At 40.3% G+C, this 17,871-nt stretch overlaps 1 protein-coding gene across 1 annotated transcript; it reads right to left on the bottom strand.

The window, feature by feature from the left end:
• Positions 1–1,373: 1,373 nt before the first annotated feature.
• On the bottom strand, positions 1,374–3,426 carry LOC139579246 (cyclin-dependent kinase 4 inhibitor B-like). Its single transcript, XM_071407735.1, has 2 exons — positions 3,153–3,426; positions 1,374–2,012 (listed from the first exon to the last, which is right to left on the bottom strand). The coding sequence occupies exons 1-2, from the start codon at positions 3,279–3,281 to the stop codon at positions 1,761–1,763; spliced, it is 381 nt and encodes a 126-aa protein (XP_071263836.1). The 5' UTR covers positions 3,282–3,426; the 3' UTR covers positions 1,374–1,760.
• Between the last annotated feature and the right edge of the window lie 14,445 nt (positions 3,427–17,871).

The raw sequence follows: 17,871 nt of genomic DNA, 5'->3' as shown, positions 1-17,871 counted from the left end.
AAATGTCCATTAACATTGTATTGGCTCCCCATTCCTGCCTTGTTGATCGTGCATGCAACATTTTGCACCAGTGTTCCAAAGTTATTTGTGGCTTCCCGCTGGCCTGGTGCGAAATGATAAGAGAAACTGCATGGGGCGTCATACGTCGACATCCATGCTTTGGTTATGCTTCTCTCATACACAAAACAAGTGTGTTTTGTCCCCAAAATAGAGCGCTTTCTTTTGCTTTTACCATGGTCTAGTTTATATTGACCTTTCAAATAAAATGTAGCAAAATGGTGGAACGATAAATAACATTTATATTCAAGCAAAAAGTAGGCCTATTAGGCCCATGAACCAAAATCTTGCATTATTCGTACAATGTACTATTTGAATTTTCAGGTGACGCCCACTTTGCTATCTCCTCTTGTACAGTAAGTTACACACACAGTCTCGTGAGTGTTTATTCCACAGTGAAAAATAAATACTTTTAATGATATTGATTTTGAAATAACTGGGCTATTGTGTAAGGCCAGGGCTATTCAACTCTTACCCTACGAGGACCGGAGCCTGTCGGGTTTCTGTTCTACCTGATAATAAATTGAACCCACCTTGTGACCCAGGACTAAATCAGTCCCTGATTAGAGGGGAACAATGAAACAACTTAGTGGAACTTCCTTCGAGGTCCAGAGTTGAGTTTGAGGGGTGTGATCTATGTTAAATAAACACAATAGGTCTCGCAGTCTATCCAAACATTCGTTTCAACAGAACAAGAATGTTCCCATTATAGTAGGCCTAAATAAAAGGTATGTTTAAGTTGTAAAAATAATGAATAAGTAAATAGTTGGTTATCGAGCTGAAGGGACACACCTTACTTATCTCACGAATGGACACGCTAATTCATTGTGGTCTAGATCCTTCCATTATTTAGATTATTTCCTGCCATCAAAAGTTAAACATTTCGTTCAATGTCGATGCATTGTAGCGAAACTTATGGTTTTCAAATTGAGCTCCATAAATACTTAATTATAGCCTAAATTAATACATATTTAAGTAGGTAGGTCTACTTAAATAATTCAGAATCGAAGTAACCAATTTTAGGTTTGACATGAAACAATGTTCTCGGAATTATTCAAAATCGAAACATCATCAGCTTTATATACAGGAAGTCCAGACCCATTTCCAAATGTCCAATAACACTTGTCTTAATATAAACAACTATGGATTATTATCAAAATACACAAATCCATACCCCACATACATTTTTACTTTTGGATTTCTAATAATTCGTTATTTTAGAAGAGTTCAAGTCTAAAATAAGATACAAACTCATCATATAGGCCTAATGCAATTTGAGAAAAACAATAATTTCTCCAATCAAAAGTTCAAACGGGTGTATTGAAGGTATCAATACCTGTGTGCTTTTATTTTTGGTTCAGTAAATCCCTCACCTTATCAATATGGCAGAGTATATATTTTCCTATAGCAACGCCAAAGCAGTCTATCTGTGATTATTACATGATTTAATATTTTTTTAAACCCAAATAGCCTAATTACAACTTAACACAAAAAACAAAAATGTTACATGTACTTATAAATCTTAAGCCTAATTAACAAACCGTTGATTAAGTGCATAAGTGCAATACTCTTTGAGAGGCATAAATAAAGCTTATTTTTTTTATCGAGAAAAAAAGTGTTTAAGAAATGAATGGGTCTAGAATATACATCAGTATTCTATACAATAAAATCGTCACACAAATAAATACAACGTATCTTTGATTTCACAAAGCCTGCAGAAACGCAACGACATTATGATGTCCACTTTCTCTCGCCAAATCGATTGGCCGGCAGTTCCTATTGTCCCGGCTATTCGGATCGGCGAGGAATTGGACAAGGATCTCTACCGTGTCCAAAAAGCCCATCCTGGCGGCATCGTGTAACGGCGTTGTCCCAGTGTGTCGGTCGGCGATATTAGGATCCGCTCCTTTCATTAGTAACGCCTGCGCCACTGGTGAACTGCCCATCATCATCACCTAGGAAATACAAATCAAGTTGATTTTACTTACAGATCTTCTGCTAGAATATTTTATAAATATGCCTATATTTGCGAGGAAAATAATGTTGCCATGGTGTGTAATACGTTATTTAGAGGGGCATTTGAATAACACTAAATAATACATTACCACTATAGTTCTATCAGACCATAAAAGCGCATGCTTTTCGTTTCAGATTGCTTAAAGTGTTTTAATTATCCAACAATGTCGGTGCTGTTATTCACTTAACAATTTAATAACGGATCTAAATTACAAAAAAAAACAGTTAGGCCCAACTGATGCTATAACATTGTTAAAGGGTATAAGTCGGCCTACAATTTATCATATGATTTCGATTAAACCTTTTTTAATTGCAGCCACACCTTTCGTATTGTAGCAAACCTAAAGAGCATCAACATGTAGGGCTATCAAAGTTAAGGCCAAATATAGATAGGAAGAGTCAGCCATGGCATTTTGATAGCAGCCCAAGGAATTTTTTTAGAGTAAGTCATTAAATCTGAACATATGAATAATTTAAAATAAGATAGATCATGTATATGGATAACTTTGGCCATTTTTGGGAGAGCAATTTTGCGTTTGGAAGGTTGGGTGTGGTGACCTGCATGTATCCTCCATCGCCCCGATATAGCTTACATTGGTAATGCCATGGACCATTTTGATAGAGTATAATATCGAATTATTTCTATGTTTATTTGAAAGACAAACTCGTGGAAATATTTCGAACAATAGAAGTAACAATTTGGACTTGATAAAAGTTAATGACAGGCCTATAGAAGCCCCCAGGCAATTGCACACCATTCCCATCACTCGGTTCCTGAGGCGCAACAGACTAAACTATGACGCAAATAAAGCACATTAAAATATATAGAATATATAACAAAGGTAATATAGCTCCCATGCAAATTATTTCACAGTATGACATGCTATTCTAGTAATTTGTTAAGACAGTTTATGTTTTCAACCTAAAACAGTCGAATTTTTTTTAACAAAGCCGCATGGGCCGTCTCTGCAACGTTAAAATATTGATGACACCGTTGAACATTTACTCTCGTTTACAATAAACACGACACGATCTTCACCAATAAGCACGACGACTAGAGCGTAGCGCGAGACACTTACCTGCAGAGGTGTCCGTCCAAAGCAGTTTACACCGTTGACGTCCACTCCACTTTGTAATAGAATTTTAACACGATCGGTGTTGCCAGTCGCCGCTGCTGAGGCTAGATCATCCTCGAGAGGCATCGTCATGAGCAGAGATAACACCGCTCGGCTCGTGTCAATAACAGTCCAGCACTTCACAGATTCCTTTGACAGGTAGCTTCACAATGTCAATATCCGGACATCTCGCGCAAAATTATATTCCTTCGAAATAAGCCAAACCAGTCGTTGACGTTTCCTCTTTCAGGCTTCATTCGCATGTAACGTGATAGAAAGATCCTCGGTCAGTTGGCTAGAATAAATTAAAGCGTACATCGTATGACCGATCAGACGGTAGTGTGTCTGGACTTGCCTGTGTTTTGAATTGCTGACGTCATTCTGCAGCAGAGCTAACCAGTCGCGCATGCTCTTTCGGAGCTCTAAAGAACAGTACCAGGAAGAGAGCGAGGTTGTTGACTGTAGAGTTTACAGTGGAAAAACAGTGGGACAAATGTTTCGTCAAATCGTCTAAAACCAAGGTGTTGAATATGAGCTTTTGGATATCAATGTGAAACCTATACTGCTACAATTTTGCCACATTTGTTGTTACAAAATAACTGTATGCGCTGCAATCTACTGCTATAATGTATCACCGTCTCTGGCAGATATTATTGCAGCGCGTGCCTCTCTACACGCTCGGATAGTACAGAATGCTGGTTACACCCGCATTTGGACACAGCAGGTGGCAATCACCAAAGAACTCAGCTGCTTTCTGCCTGTAGACCTATAGCCTCAATGTCAATACTATTGAGGAACATGTCTGTTTGCTATGCACCTATTGGTGTATTCAATAATGTAGGCTAAAGCAATTGTGCACGTTATATACTGAACGAAAATATAAACGCAACTATTTCAAGGTTTTTACTGAGTTACAGTTCATCTCAGGAAATCAGTCGATTGAAATAAATTAGGCCCTAATCTATGGATTTCACGAATGGGCAGGGCGCAGCCATGGGTGGGCCTTGCAGGGCATAGGCCCATCCACTTGGGAGGAAGGCCCAGCCAATCAGAAATAGTTTTCCCCACAAAAGGGCTTTATTACAGACAGAAATACTCCTCAGTTTCATCAGCTGCCCGGGTGGGTGGTCTCAGACGATTAGGCAGGTGAAGAAGCAGGATGTGGAGGTCCTGGACTTTCAAAGGTCTTACAGTGCCTTCAGAAAGTATTCACAAAGCTTGACTTTTTCCACATTTTGTTGTGTTACAGAGAGAATTTTTGTGACTGGCCTACACATAATACCCCATAATGTCAACGTGGAATTATGTTTTTCGAAAATGTTGCTAATAAATTAAAAATGAAAAGTTGAAATGTCTTGAGTCAATAAGTATTCAACCGCTTTGTAATGGCAAGCCTAAATATGGTCAGGAGTAAAAATGTGCTTAACAAGTCACATAATAGGTTAGGGTTAGGACTCAGTCTGTGTGCAATATAGTGTTTAACATGATTTTTGAATGCCTACCTCATCTCTGTACCCCACACATAAAAGGATCAGTAAGGTCCCTCAGTCGAGCAGTGAATTTCAAACACAGATTCTACCACAAAGACCAGGGAGGTTTTCCAATGGGGCAAGCTATTGGTAGTTGGGTAAAAAAAGCAGACATTGAATATCATCTTAAGCATGGTGAAGTTATTAATTACACTTTGGATGGTGTATCAATGCACCCAGTCACTATAAATATACAGGTGTCCTTACTAACTGGAGAGGAAGGAAACCAATCAGGGATTTCACCATGAGGCCAATGGTGACTTTAAAAAAGTTACAGAGTTTAATGGCTGTGATAGGAGAAAATTGAGGATGTATCAACAACATTGTAGTTACTCTACAATACTAGAGCGAGAAGAAGGAAGCCTGTACAGAAATTAAATATTATAAAAACCTGCTTTCTGTTTGCAACAAGGCACGGAAGTAATACTGCAAAAAATTCACTTTTTGTCCTGAATACAAAATGTTATATTTGGGACAAATCCAATACGACACATTACTGAGTACCACTCTCCATATTTTAAAGCATAGTGGTGGCTGCATCATATTATGGGTAGGCTTGCAATCGTTAAGGACTGGGGAGTTTTTCAGGATAAAAAAGAAACAGAATAGAGCTAAGCACAGGAAAAATGGCAAAATCTACACTGGAGTTGCTTACCAATAAGACAGTGAATGTTCCTGAGTGGCCAACTTGCACTTTTGACTAAAATGTGCTTGAAAATCTATGGCAAGACCTGAAAATGGTTGTCAAGCAATGATTAACAACCAATTTGACAGAGCTTGAATAATTTTTTAAAGAATAATGGGCAAATGTTGCACAATCCAGGTGTGGAAAGGTCTTAGAGACTTACCCAGAAAGACTCACAGCTGTAATTGCTGCCAAAGGTGATTCTAACGTGTGTTGACTCAGTGGATTGAATAATTATCGGATCAAGATATATTAAGGTTTAATTAAAATAAAAATTATGCTAGAATTTTTCTTCCACTTTGACATTACAGAGTATTTTGTGTAGATTGTTGACAAAAAAATGACAATTTAATCAATCCATTTGAATCCCACTTTGTAACACAACAAAATGTTGAAAAAGTCAAGGAGTGTGAATACTTTCTGAAGGCACTGTATATGCTATTTTATTCATTTAGTAGCAGCAAGAGCAAAAACAAAGTTTTGGCTGTTAGTGTGTGTGATTTCACATTCTCCAGAAGGACCGGAAACAATTTGAAGGACTTGACTTAGGGAATTTACATTCACTAAATTAATAAAATCCATATGCAGCTAATCAAAAGCAAAAGGGAAAATGTTTGTTCTTATTCGTCTAAGGCCAAAGTGGAATCTCTCGATCTTGAGAAGATTCTATGGTAGCGAGATTATTTTAACGGAGGATGATGATGATGATGATGAATGAAGAGTTAGTGTGTGTCAAGGCGCTCCCTGCCGTGTTGTCAGGTCTGTCTGGGTAAATGTACATTATGTGTTCTGTGTGGAATGCCATTGTGTTAATAGTCTGAGGGTTCGTGGCCTGTCGTGATTGAGGTTTGGCGTGGGCGGAGGTGAGTTGGTTTGGAAGTCCCCCTTCACTATTGATGCCGCGTGTGAGTTAAAAAAGGACTCCTCCGTACAATAAGGCCTAATAAAGTGTATAGGTCAAGTCCGGCCGTGTGCTGTAAACATCCAAACTACAGCAGGGTACACAACAGACATTTTTACACAGTCAAGAATGTGCTTTGAAGACAGTTAAACATTGAAGATCAGTTTTAATAACAGGCCCAGCCCCTCATCAAAGGACTCTGACTGACTCGGCGGTTTTTCTCTATGGGGCTTGGATGCAGGATGATGACATCAGAGGGCTTTGAACTCCATGGTTAGAAAAATCTCCTGCTCAGTGCTAAAATTAACACATTTGCTTAGACAGGAGGACTTTAGATAGAAGCCTCTGTAATCGTTTGAGAGAAACTGCTTTTAAAGTGATAACTAGGTTGTCTTGGTCTTCCTCCAGAATAGGAATATTTGGACTTGCACGGTGGCCTTAGCAATGAATGAAAACATTTAAAAAATGTGAACCCTCCTCCTGCAAATCCAATGTCCTGAACTCTATTTAAACCACGGCTGTGCTGAATATCCCCTAACATCTTAGTGCTGCCTACTGCCCAATGATCCAACACTTCCCAGACAAGCCAAGAAGGGGAATACCTCCATTCTGATTCCAGATGAATGATGTCACCTTGTCTGGGCTGTTTTCTTGAAAGCCCCTTTCTATTGACCGTTTCACACCCTTCCATCACTTTCATCCTTTACCACTTCAAAATAATCTCAAGCATTCGAGAGCCTTAAATGTTGAGTAAATCTCTATCAACCCCTATGGAGTCATATGTGACAGATCATGAACCATATCTTTATGAATTTTGAAAATGTGTACAGGAAAAGTGAGTAGTAGTTGATTTCGGTTCTCAGTTTCCGTAATAGGTATAGTTTCTGTTTTCTGGGGGGGTTTCAGTTTGAATTGATCACAATATAGTTCTTTAACAAACACGTAAGAGTGTGCAGTATGTGCGTTATTGTTTCATTTGAATAGAGGTGTTGTCAGAGATGCTTGTCTGACTGCATATGCTTGGCTTTGCCTCCACCCTGTGGGATCCCATGCTTCTACAGGCAGACAGAGACAGTATGAGCCAGCCAGCTCTCCCACTCACCCTGACGAGACACACTGACGATATTAATAACCTCTCGTTTCTGGCGTATTAACCGTACCAACGTGTGGTATTTCACTCTGCTCCGATGAGAGGGAGCCACTGTGCCCTAGTTCTACTTTCACATTGTTTTCATTTCTCATACAGTCCCTGGAGCTTATAGCCTACCCTGAATGATAGGAGTCATCCACAGACTAATCCTTTTACATTTGTGCTTTGCTCAAGGGCACATCGGCATATTTTTCACCTAGTCGGCTCGGGGATTCAAACCATTGACGTTTTGGTTACTGGCTCAATGCTCTTAACTGCTAGGCTACCTGCCACCCCTAATCCTAAGGACTCCCTTGTCCTCGCCCAGGCGTGAAAAAATAGTTGAAAATGCATTCATTGTGTTAATATTGTGTTACAATGTAATTCAATACATTTCAAGCCTAACACAAACAAATCTGTTTTGAAATGCATTTTCAGTTTTGTGAGTTTATTCATAATCATGTTCTTAGCTTTTGTGTGAAACTTCCAGTACAGGGTTTACCTGTGTGCTTCATGGTTGCTCTCTTCAGCACTTCCACGTCTCTCCCAGCTGTGTGTAATTTACTTCTGCCAGATAGGGTTTGACTGAGTCATATGTCCTGAGCAGACTTTGTCAACTACAGTACACAGACACACCCTCCTCTGCTATCTATAGTTAGAACAGATTACATCAAAGGAGAAAACACACACCATGACTTGGGTCAGACACACAGGGACGGTCTCTGACACGGCATGAGCATTCAAATGTCAGTTTATGGGTGATAAAGTCTCGGTCATGTTGGCTTTGGAATGCTGTAAGTCTGTTCAGTGGGTTAGTTTCCATGGGAAAAAAGTAACAGCAGACATGCATTAAATGCTTCTGGAATACAATGTCAGTACAGTAGGTATGTTTCCATTGAAGGAGGTATCAAAGACAATTTATTGTTTTGTTTCGTTGAGATAAAAAAACAGATTTCGCTAGAGAGACCTGCTCAAATGTTGTTTGAGGATGATGTTGTATAGAAAGAAAGACACTATATATGTTTCCAACAATTTAATGGGTAAACCTCATAACCAACGTTTCGGCGACGCAGTGCGTTCTTCTGGGTGGAAGACAATGCTGAACAGTGTTTGTGGGTAAACTCTACTGTGAGTCACTGACTGTACTGCATCACTGGCCCAGAGGCCTGTTCTGCTGACTAGACTATTGTTAATGGTAGCGTTGTAGATTTTTTAGGTGTGCAGCTGTCATATCGAAACTAAGTCAGGGGAAGCAGCCAGTATAGTATCCAAACTCAGAGACCTGCATCTTATAATAGTATTTTTTTTAAACCCTGTATACAACGTTAGGATAGAGTAATTATGTTAGACACCAAGTTTTCTCAGAGGAAGCGGTCTATGTAGATCAGTGAATGCTTTGTCTGTCTTGTTCACAGAGTGAGATACTTGACCTTGGCAATGAACCCTAAAATAGGACCAGGAGACAGCCAGTGTGTTGGAAAAAGACCAAACATGAGGCATCATCGGCTGGATCAAAGAAGGTACAAGTATACAGAAATCCCATAATAGAGCAAGATGTTAAAGTCTAGCAACATACAACAGGAGCCTACTTCCCTTCCATCTAGGAATAGTCATCGCTGACGTAAACTCCTGTTTTAGCAGCGTTAACGGGAAGAAGCTCCGCTCACACAAACATTCCTGAATCCTAACTTCCTGGCTAATAAGCAAGTAAACCCATAGACATTTTTTTGTATTTATATTTTACCGGTTTGCTTCCACCCCCCTTCTCAAAGTTCTCTATGTTTAGAAAAGTCTGGTGCTTTGGATTACTGTTGAAATATTTTGGAATACTGTTACTATTTTGGATCAATGGAAATTCAGTTATACCACTCAAAATAATTTGTTTGTTTGTGTGTGTGTGTGTGTGTGTGTGTGTGTGTGCGTGCGTGCGCGCGCGTGTGTGCGTGCGTGTGTGCGTGCGTGCGCATGTGTGTGTGTGTGTGTGCGTGTGTGCGATGATGAGGAGGCTGATGTGGATGATGCATACATACTATGGGTCAGTCTGAGGTGAGACACACAGCGAATAAGTTCTGTTCCAGAATGGAATTCATCTCTCTAACCTTGCATTGACCCTGACAATGTTGACGCATCATCACACATTCACTCTATGGCCATTCCAGATGTCTTTGTTGTCCTACTCTATGCTCTGAATGTCAAACACAAAGGGAAGTACATCCGAGGCCCATATCTTTAATGAACAACACACACACTCGGGTGACATGTTTGTCATGGTAACATGTTTTGTAACCTTTTTTAAATTTTTAAATTTTTTAAATTTAACCTTTATTTTACTAGGCAAGTCAGTTAAGAACAAATTCTTATTTACAATGACGGCCTAGAAACAGTGGGTTAACTGCCTTGTTCAGGGGCAGAACGACAGATTTTTACCTTCTCAGCTCAGGGATTCAATCGAGCAACCTTTCTGTTACTGGCCCAATGCTCTAACCACTAGGCTACCTGCCACCCTACCTGACCTTTTGAAGCAGACATACTTGAACCCCTTTCGTCTATGATCACGTACATCAGAAATTAAAGAGCTTTGATGGGACACAGTGGGGACCAAACCAATTCCGTGTCTGCTATTCAAAGTCTTTAGTCTGTTTGTCTGGCATAATATTACATTAATAGAACACTGTGATTAGTAGAATAGCTTTAGAGGTGATATAGAACACTGTGATTTGTAGAATAGCTGTAGAGGTGATATAGAACACTGTGATTAGTAGAATAGCTGTAGAGGTGATATAGAACACTGTGATTAGTAGAATAGCTGTAGAGGTGATATAGAACACTGTGATTAGTAGAATAGCTGTAGAGGTGATATAGAACACTGTGATTAGTAGAATAGCTGTAGAGGTGATATAGAACACTGTGATTAGTAGAATAGCTTTAGAGGTGATATAGAACACTGTGATTTGTAGAATAGCTGTAGAGGTGATATAGAACACTGTGATTAGTAGAATAGCTGTAGAGGTGATATAGAACACTGTGATTAGTAGAATAGCTGTAGAGGTGATATAGAACACTGTGGTTAGTAGAATAGCTGTAGAGGTGATACAGAACACTGTGATTAGTAGAATAGCTGTAGAGGTGATATAGAACACTGTGATTAGTAGAATAGCTGTAGAGGTGATATTAAAAGGGTTGTAATAGCAATAGAAGTAGAAGTAGAGCAAAGCATCTCTGACGTGCTTAAAGATACTGACATACTGAAAGATACTGACGTACTGAATGATACTGACGTACTGAATGATACTGACATGCTTAAAGATACTGACATACTGAATGATACTGACATGCTTAAAGATACTGACATACTGAATGATATTGACATTCTTAAAGATACTGACATACTGAAAAATAGTGACATTCTTAAAGATACTGACATACTGAAAAATACTGACGTGAGTAATAGATACTGACATGCTTAAAGATACTGACATACTGAAGATACTGACATACTGAAGATACTGACATACTGAAAGATACTGACATTCTTAAAGATACTGACATACTGAAAGATACTGACATGCTTAAAGATACTGACATACTGAAGATACTGACATTCTTAGAGATACTGACATACTGAAAGATACTGACATACTGAAAGATACTGACGTGATTAATAGATACTGACATACTGAAAGATACTGACATACTGAAAGATACTGACATACTGAAAGATACTGACATACTGAAAGATACTGAAAGACACTGAAGTACTGAAAGACACTGAAGTACTGAAAGATACTGACATACTGAAAGACACTGAAGTACTGAAAGACACTGACATACTGAAAGATACTGAAGTACTGAAAGATACTGACATACTGAAAGATACTGACATACTGAAAGATACTGACATACTGAAAGACACTGAAGTACTGAAAGATACTGACATACTGAAAGATACTGACATACTGAAAGATACTGACGTGATTAAAAGATACTGACATAATGGCAGATACTGACATACTGAAAGATACTGACGTGATTAATAGATACTGACATGCTTAAAGATACTGACATACTGAAAGATACTGACGAACTGAAAGATACTGACATACTGAAAGATACTGACGTGATTAATAGATACTGACGTACTGAAAGATACTGACATACTGAAAGATACTGACGTACTGAAAGATACTGACGAACTGAAAGATACTGACATACTGAAAGATACTGACGTAATTAATAGATACTGACATACTGAAAGATACTGACATACTGAAAGATACTGACATACTGAAAGATACTGACGAACTGAAAGATACTGACATACTGAAAGATACTGAAGTGATTAATAGATACTGACATACTGAAAGATACTGACGTACTGAAAGATACTGAGGAACTGAAAGATACTGACATACTTAAAGATACTGACATACTGAAAGATACTGACGTGATTAATAGATACTGACATACTGACATACTGAAAGATACTGACATACTGAAAGATACTGACGTGATTAATAGATACTGACATACTGAAAGATACTGACGTGATTAATAGATACTGACATACTGAAAGATACTGACATACTGAAAGATACTGACATACTGAAAGATACTGACATACAGTGCCTTCAGGCTTCAGACAGTATTCACCCTTGACTTTTTCCACATTTTGTTGTGTTACAATGTGGGATTAAAATTGATTTAATTGTCATTGTTGGTCAACGATCGACACAAAATACTGTAATGTCAAAGAGGAAAGGAAAATTCTAACATACATTTAAACATCCTCTCACTGTCAACTGCGTTTATTTTCAGCAAACTTAACATGTGTAAATATTTGTATGAACATAAGATTCAACAACTGAATCTTATGTGTTTCAGACATAAGGAAGTGGATGGCTGACAACTTTCTACTTTTAAACTCGGACAAAACAGAGATGCTTGTTCTAGGTCCCAAGAAACAAAGAGATCTTCTGTTAAATCTGACAATTCATCTTGATGGTTGTAAAGTCGTCTCAAATAAAACTGTGAAGGACCTCGGCGTTACTCTTGACCCTGATCTCTCTTTTGACGAACACATCAAGACTGTTTCAAGGACAGCTTTTTTCCATCTACGTAACATTGCAAAAATCAGAAATTTTCTGTCCAAAAATGATGCAGAAAAATTAATCCATGCATTTGTTACTTCTAGGTTAGACTACTGCAATGCTCTACTTTCCGGCTACCCGGATAAAGCACTAAATAAACTTCAGTTAGTGCTAAATACGGCTGCTAGAATCCTGACTAGAACCAAGAAATTTGATCACATTACTCCAGTGCTAGCTTCCCTACACTGGCTTCCTGTTAAGGCAAGGGCTGATTTCAAGGTTTTACTGTTAACCTATAAAGCGTTACATGGGCTTGCTCCTACCTATCTTTCCGAGTTGGTCCTGCCGTACATACCAATACGTACGCTACGGTCACAAGACGCAGGCCTCCTAATTGTCCCTAGAATTTCTAAGCAAACAGCGGGAGGCAGGGCTTTCTCCTATAGATCTCAATTTTTATGGAACAGTCTGCCTACCCATGTGAGAGACGCAGACTCGGTCTCAACCTTTAAGTCTTTACTGAAGACTTATCTCTTCAGTAGGTCATATGGTTGAGTGTAGTCTGGCCCAGGAGTGTGAAGGTGAACGGAAAGGCTCTGGAGCAACGAACCGCCCTTGCTGTCTCTGCCAGGCCGGTTCCCCTCTCTCCACTGGGATTCTCTGCCTCTAACCCTGTTACAGGGGCTGAGTCACTGGCTTGCTGGTGCTCTTTCATGCCGTCCCTAGGAGGGGTGCGTCACTTGAGTGGGTTGAGTTACTGACGTGATCTTCCTGTCTGGGTTGGCGCCCCCCCTTGGTTTGTGCTGTGGTGGAGACCTTTGTGGGTTATACTCGGCCTTGTCTCCGGATTGTAATGTTGGTGGTTGAGGATTTCCCTCTAGTGGTGCGGGGGCTGTGCTTTGGCAAAGTGGGTGGGGTTATATCCTTCCTGTTTGGCCCTGTCCGGGGGTTTCTTCGGATGGGGCCACAGTGTCTCCTGACCGCTCCTGTCTCAGCCTCCAGTATTTATGCTGCAGTAGTTTATGTGTCGGGGGGCTAGGGTCAGTTGGTTACCTGGAGTACTTCTCCTGTCTTATCCAGTGTCCTGTGTGAATTTAAGTATGCTCTCTCTAATTCTTTCGTTCTCTCTTTCTCTCTGAGAACCTGAGCCCTAGGACCATATGTCAGGACTACCGGGCATGATGACACCTTGCTGTCCCCAGTCCGCCTGGCCTTGCTGCTATTCCAGTTTCAACTGTTCTGCCTGCGGTTATGGAACCCCTACCTGTCCCAGACCTGCTGTTTTCAACTCTTAATGATCGGCTATGAAAAGCCAACTGAGATTTATTCCTGATTATTATTTGACCATGCTTGTCATTTATGAACATTTTGAAAATCTTGGCGCTCTCTAATTTTCTCCTTCTCTCTTTCTTTCTCTCGGAGGACCTGAGCCCTAGGACCATACGTCGGGACTACCGGCCGTGGTGACTCCTTGCTGTCCCCAGTCCGCCTGGCCTTGCTGCTATTCCAGTTTCAACTGTTCTGCCTGCGGTTATGGAACCCCTACCTGTCCCAGACCTGCTGTTTTCAACTCTTAATGATCGGCTATGAAAAGCCAACTGAGATTTATTCCTGATTATTATTTGACCATGCTTGTCATTTATGAACATTTTGAAAATCTTGGCTCTCTCTAATTTTCTCCTTCTCTCTTTCTTTCTCTCGGAGGACCTGGGCCCTAGGACCATGCGTCGGGACTGCCGCCCGTGGTGACTCCTTGCTGTCCCCAGTCCGCCTGGCCTTGCTGCTATTCCAGTTTCAGCTGTTCTGCCTGCGGTTATGGAACCGCCACCTGTCCCAGACCTGTTGTTTTTCAACTCTTGATGATCGGCTATGAAAAGCCAACTGAAAATTATTCATGATTATTATTTGACCATGCTTGTCACTTATGAACATTTTTGAACATCTTGGCATAGTTCTGTTATAATCTCCACCCGGCACAGCCAGAAGAGGACTGGCCACCCCTCATAGCCTGGTTCCTCTCTAGGTTTCTTCCTAGGTTTTGGCCTTTCTAGGGAGTTTTTCCTAGCCACCGTGCTTCTACACCTGCATTACTAGCTGTTTGGGGTTTTAGGCTGGGTGTCTGTACAGCACTTCGAGATATTAGCTGATGTACGAAGGGCTATATAAAATAAAAATTGAAAATTGAACTGAGACATAAACTGAACAAGTTCCACAGACATGTGACTAACAGAAATGGAATAATGTGTCCCTGAACAAAGGTGGGGTCAAAATCAAAAGTAACAGTAACAGTCAGTATCTGGTGTGGCCACCAGCTGCATTAAGTACTGCAGTGCATCTCCTCCTCATGGACTGCACCAGATCTGCCAGTTCTTGCTGTGAGATGTTACCCCACTCTTCCACCAAGGCACCTGCAAGTTCCCGGACATTTCTGGGGGGAATGGCCCTAGCCCTCACCCTCCGATCCAACAGGTCCCAGACGTGCTCAATGGGATTGAGATCCGGGTTCTTCGCTGGCCATGGCAGGACACTGACATCCCTGTCTTGTAGGAAATCACGCACAGAACGAGCAGTATGGCTGGGGGCATTGTCATGCTGGAGGGTCATGTCAGGATGAGCCTGCAGGAAGGGTACCACATGAGGGAGGAGGATGTCTTCCCTGTAACACACAGCGTTGAGATTGCCTGCAATGACAACAAGCTCAGTCCGATGATGCTATGACACACCGCCCCAGACCATGACGGACCCTCCACCTCCAAATCGATCCCGTTCCAGAGTACAGGCCTCGGTGTAACGCTCATTCCTTCGACGATAAACGCGAATCCTACCATCACCCCTGGTGAGACAAAACTGCGACTCGTCAGTGAAGAGCACTTTTTGCCAGTCCTGTCTGGTCCAGGTACGGCGGGTTTGTGCCCATAGGCGATGTTGTTGCCGGTGATGTCTGGTGAGGACCTGGCTGACAACAGGCCTACAAGCCCTAAGTCCAGCCTCTCTCAGCCTATTGCGGACAGTCTGAGCACTGATGCAGGGATTGTGCTTTCCTGGTGTAACTCGGGCAGTTGTTGTTGCCATCCTGTACCTGTCCCGCTGGTGTGATGTTCAGATGTACCGATCCTGTGCAGGTGTTGTTGCACGTGGTCTGCCACTGTGAGGACGATCAGCTGTCCGTCCTGTCTCCCTGTAGTGCTGTCTTAGGCGTCTCACAGTACGGACATTGCAATTTATTTATTGCACTGAAGATTGAAATGGGACATGACACTTTCTAGCAGACCAAACTAATGCACAGTACACTGTGGCCTGAGCCAGTTATCACTTTTGTTTTCTATTCTTTTTAAAAATGTTTTTTAATAAGAGGAAAGCAGTCCTCATGCCTCCTTGCAGCATGCCTAAGGCACGTTCACTCAGATGAGCAGGGGCCCTGGGCATCTTTCTTTTGGTGTTTTTCAGAGTCAGTAGAAAGGCCTCTTTAGTGTCCTAAGTTTTCATAACTGTGACCTTAATTGCCTACCGTCTGTAAGCTGTTAGTGTCTTAACGACCGTTCCACAGGTGCATGTTCATTAATTGTTTATGGTTCATTGAACAAGCATGGGAAACAGTGTTTAAACCCTTTACAATGAAGATCTGTGAAGTTATTTGGATTTTTACGAATTATCTTTGAAAGACATAGTCCTGAAAAAGGGATGTTTCTTTTTTTGCTGAGTTTATCTTGATTAGGTAAGTATTCAAACCACTTAGTCAATACATGTTAGAATCACTTTTGGCAGCCATTACATTTGTGAGTTTTTCTGGGTAAGTCTGTAAGAGCTTTGCATACCTGGATTGTACAATATTTGCCCATTATTCTTTTTTAAATTCTTCAAACTCTTTCAAGTTGGTTGTTGATCATTGCTAGAAAGCCAAGTCTTGTCATCGATTTTCATGCCAATTTAAGTAAAAACTGTAACTAGGCCACTCGGGAACATTCAATGTCGTCTTGCTAAGCAACTCCAGTGTAGATTTGGCCTTGTCTTTTAGGTTATTTTTCCTGCTGAAAGGTGAATTTGTCTCCCTGTGTCTGTTGGGAAGAAAATTGAACATGGTTTTCCTCTAGGATTTTGCCTGTACTTAGCTGTATTCTGTTTCTTTTTATTAAAAAAACATCTCTAGTCATTGATGATGACAAGCATACCCATAACATGATTTATGCTTGAAAATATATATACAATGTTTAACCATTAAACTCTGTAACTGTTTTAAAATCTCCATTGGCCTCAGAGTGAAATCTCTGAGCAATTTCCTTCCTCTCCGGCAACTGAGTTAGGAAGTAGGCCTGTATCTTGATAATGACTGGGTGTATTGATACACCATCCAAAGTGTAATTAGTAACTTCACCATGCTCAAAGGGATATTCAGAGTCCGCTTTTTAAAAATTATTATATATATTTTTTAACACATCTACCAATCGGTGCCCTTCTTTGTGAGTCATTGAAAAACCTCCCTGGTCTTTGTGGTTGAATCTGTGCTTGAAATTCACTACTTGATTGAGGGACCTTAGAGATAATTGTATGTGTGGGTTCAGAGATGGGGTAGTAATAAAAAAAGTACGTTCACCACTATTATTGAACACAGAATGAGTCCATGCAACTTATTATGTGATTTGCTAAAAACATTTTTTTACTCCTGAACTTATTTAAGCTTGCCATAACAAAGGGGTTGAATACTTATTGACTCAAGACATTTCAACGTTTCCTTTTTTATACATTTCAGAAATTCCACTTTGAAATTATGGGGCATTGTGTGTAGATCAGTGACACAATATATCAAGTTGATCATTTTTTTATTCAGGCTGTAACACAACAAGATGTGGAACAAGTAAAGGGGTTAGAATACTTTCTGAAGGAATTTTACTTAAAGATACTGACACACTTAAAGATACTGACATACTTAAAGATACTTTGTCTGTAATCCGTAAGAAGATAGGCCAAAGTTTTGCTGCTTTGAAAACTGATGACTCATTCCTTAAATGTGGTTGAGCCGTCTGGACTGGAAACTGTATACTTAAAAATCTAGTCGTACAAGATTCTTCACTCAACAACTTTCAAATCAAATCAAATACATTTTTATTTGTCACATGCGCCGAATACAACAGGTGTAGACCTTACAGTGAAACGCTTACTTACAAGCCCTTAACCAACAATGCAGTTGTAAGAAAATACCCCCCAAAAAGTAAGAGATAAGAATAACAAATAATTAAAGAGCAGCAGTAAATAACAATAGCGGGGCTATATACAGGGGGTACCGGTACAGAGTCAATGTGCGGGGGCACCGGTGTCAAGGTAATTGAGGTAATTATGTACATGTAGGTAGAGTTA

This window comes from Salvelinus alpinus, chromosome 6 (genome assembly GCF_045679555.1).
Source record: "Salvelinus alpinus chromosome 6, SLU_Salpinus.1, whole genome shotgun sequence".
NCBI classification, from domain to species: domain Eukaryota; kingdom Metazoa; phylum Chordata; class Actinopteri; order Salmoniformes; family Salmonidae; genus Salvelinus; species Salvelinus alpinus.
Note: the sequence above shows the minus strand (reverse complement) of the source record. Positions and strands in the feature narration are given on the sequence as shown.